This window comes from Ixodes scapularis, unplaced genomic scaffold (genome assembly GCF_016920785.2).
Source record: "Ixodes scapularis isolate PalLabHiFi unplaced genomic scaffold, ASM1692078v2 PGA_scaffold9__187_contigs__length_104089568, whole genome shotgun sequence".
Lineage (NCBI taxonomy): Eukaryota > Metazoa > Arthropoda > Arachnida > Ixodida > Ixodidae > Ixodes > Ixodes scapularis.
In genome coordinates, this window is record NW_024609884.1 from 512,917 (window position 1) to 516,280 (window position 3,364).

Here is a 3,364-nt window from a genome sequence, read left to right on the forward strand (position 1 = left end):
TGCGGCGATTAAAGGTACGCCGAACGCCCCCTGAATTACCAAAAGCCTTAAAGAATGACGGCTGAATGGCCGAATTCATTGGCTCGCCTGATCGTGAAATTGCGGTAAGGTACATGAAAAACTTCGACAAGCATTTGAAGGATGTATTTGGTTGGTTGGTTGGAAAATGTCTTTATTATATTTATAAAAAGGTGATTTACGCTCGCCGATCTTGACTTAAGTCATCTTCTTTGAGCGGATGAGTTTATGTTATGATTTTTTTTTTTAGATGAATTGTGTGAGTTTGGCTTCCTTCACGTATGTGAGGAGGGAATCGAGGGTTGCCTTGCGATGCTCAGGGGATCCAGTGGGCAGGACCCATTCTTCAAGGCTATTCGGTCGCATTTGGTGTGGCAATGCCTCTAGGGCTTTCCGTCTCATCTCTTCAGTGCGGGGACAGTCCCAGAAGACGTGGGTCTCCGAGGCGGTCTCCTCGCAGTATTCACAAAGGCTCTCGTTCCTGGGTTGGGTCGAGGGTCCTGCTTGTGAGTCCTGAAGTTCTGCATCGTGCTGTTTTGTTGATAATCTGCTTTTCTTGAAAAGGGCTGTGCGTTTAGGAACCATTGCTGTATGTGTGCGTAATCTTCTAATGCATATTTTCTCCCAACGGGTGTAGTTATCCGCTGGGAGGGGATGCGGGTCTTCTCGGAGCAGGCTCCCGAGCCGCTCGCGGCGTGCCTGGCGTTCGACAGCCTTGAGTGCCAAGGGGTCGACTTCTTCTTCTCCTTCCGGTTGGATTGGAGATCCAGTGTTAAATTTTTGTACGTCGTCGAAGTCAGTGCCAAGGCCGGGTAATTGATGAGGAGGGAAAGAGACCCGTGCGGCAGCGTCCGCGGCGTCGTTCCCGGGTATTTCCTGGTGTCCCGGGATCCACCTTATGGTTACGCGTTTTCCTTCGCTTCTGTATATGCGTGCAATTGCTTTGACGGTTTGCACCGTCTTACTTCTGCTCGAGGGGTTACGATACTCCTCGAAAGCTTTCTTGGCGTCTGTGTAAATGTAGATTTTCTTGCTTGGGCTAAAAGCTGCGGTTTCGATGGCCAGCTGGATGGCCATTAATTCCGCTTGTTTTACCCCCGTTCTTGGTTTTAGCGTTCTTGTGACCGTGAATTGGTCCCTGAATCTGTGTGCTGCAATGGCGACTTGAGATTGTACTTTTGATGCATCGGTATAGTATATATCTGTCTCAGGGTCTTCAAGTAATTTTTGGAGGTCACAGTTGTGTTTCTTAGCTGCTGTTTTTCTTCTCCCCATTTGCTCTTTGCTTAGGTTTTGTGGTAAAGGCTTCGTGTCCACGACTGTCTCATCCTCCCACGGTGGCGGGGGGATCGAGATAGGTGTGTCCGGGCACTCAATGTCTAATTTCATCAGGATGTTCCTGCCAGCTGTAGTCTTTTGCAGCCTAAGTACTTGGCTTATTTTATCTTCTTGAGCAATATCTCTGAGACAGTTCATTCCGGCGATTGTTTCCAGTTCTTCTATCTTGGTGCATTTCGGTAACCCGGTGACGACTCTCATCGCCATACGGTTAAGTACCTCTAGACCCTTTCGTTGCTCATTGTTGAGGCGAAGGTAATTAATTCCGTAGGTGGTTTTGGATATTAACAGGGCTCTGACAAGTTTTTTTAGTGTCTGTTCTTGCGCTCCCCATGACTTGCTCGTAACAAATTTGATTTTCCCCAGTGTAGCTTTCCAGTGGTTCTTAATTCCACGATACCATTTGCTTGCTCTGCCATCCTCTTGAAAGGTTACTCCCAGAATTTTGACAGAGTCGGTTCTTTGTATGGGGGTGCCGTTGACATTTAGATGAATTCTGTCGCAGGTTCCGTTCTCTTTCCTGCCTCTCTTATTTGCTACGGTAACACAGTTTGTCTTGTCTGGGGAGAGCCTCATTCCCACCCTTTGTAGGAAAGAGTGGATAGTGTCCAGGCCCTCTTGCAGTATCTCTTTTTGTTCTTCTACGTCTCGTTCATTCGACCAGATAGTAATGTCGTCTGCATATATTGAATGACCCAGTCCTTCAACCTTCTCTAGTGCGAAGGCTAAATCTGCCATTACCATGTTAAAAAGCATTGGTGATAAGACCGCTCCTTGTGGTACTCCGATTACGTTCTCCTTCTTTGGTCCATGTTCTTCCCCGACTACGACTTCGTACGTCCGGCCTTCTAAGAACGACTTTATAAAACCTAGACAGCGGCCTCTAAGGCCCCGGTTGATGGCGCCTTGGACCACTGCATCGTGAGGTACGGTATCGAATGCCTTTTTTATATCGACTGCAACTATTGTCCTTGGGTACATGTTCGGGGGTCTTGCCAGTATGTCCTTATGTATTAGGGCGATACTGTCGACGGTTGCAAGGCCAGGGCGGAACCCCGTTTGTACCGAGGAAAAGGCCGGTTCTTCGCCGTCTGCTTGTTTCTTGTATTCTAGCTGCCAGGTTATCCTAGCCAGGATCATACGTTCGGTTATCTTACACAAATTAGAAGTGAGGGATATCGGTCGCAGGTTCTGAATCGAATCGGTTGGCTTGCCTGGTTTGGGGATAGGTATCACGGTGGAGTGTTTCCACCCCGCCGGTATCCTCCCGGTCTCCCATACTTCGTTGATGTACCGAAGCAGTTGCTCTTTTCCCACTTCAGGTAAGTTGCGTAAGGCAGCAACCGTGATATGGTCAGGGCCAGGTGTAGAGTTCTTGGCTGTGTGCAATGCTTCTAGTAGTTCTCCCATGTTGAATGGAGCATCCATGTCCATCTTATCATGATACTCCGGTCTTTCTGCAGGGACGTCTTTGGGATTTTGCGGTTGTGGGAAGAAATAATCGCTCGCTATTTCAGCTAGCTTGCGATCGGATATGCCCAATTTGAGTGCGAGGTTTTGGGCGGTGCATTTGGCTTTTTTCTTGCCCGTAAAGGCGCGAAAAGTCCGCCACATCTTCGTTGCTCCCCCCTTGGTATTAAAGCCGTCACAGTGTTTGCGCCACCGAGATCTCTTGAGCTGGATGGTGTATCTCTTGGCTTTCGCCGTCGCCGCGTTGAATTTAATTCGGAATCTCCAGTCTTTTTTGTTCTTTCTGTAGCGTTGTTGGGCTTGAAGACGACTGGCCCAGAGGTTAAGCAGGTGAAGGTCTGGGTCAGGGTCGTCTGATTTAACTTGATAAATTTCGGTGGCACTTCGGAGGGCTTCCGTGATTCGGAGGCCTAGCTCGCTGTCGTTCGCGAGATCACAAAATGCTTTGCGGAACTTGTCCCATTTGATGAATTTTGACTGTCTCCTGGCGTCTGAGTGTCGTTCCGCCGTCAGTTCAATCTGGATGGGGAGATGGTCG

General features: G+C 48.7%; 1 protein-coding gene across 1 annotated transcript; it reads right to left on the reverse strand.

Moving 5' to 3' along the window:
* Nucleotides 1-264: 264 nt before the first annotated feature.
* Nucleotides 265-1,932, reverse strand: LOC121833708. The gene has a single exon (XM_042287216.1). It carries the CDS (start codon nt 1,930-1,932, stop codon nt 265-267), a length of 1,668 nt encoding a protein of 555 aa, XP_042143150.1.
* Nucleotides 1,933-3,364: the final 1,432 nt, after the last annotated feature.

Excerpts from the sequence above, each read along its gene's own strand:
- LOC121833708 (XM_042287216.1), bottom strand. The coding sequence starts at position 1,932 with ATGAGGCTCTCCCCAGACAAGACAAACTGTGTTACCGTAGCAAATAAG.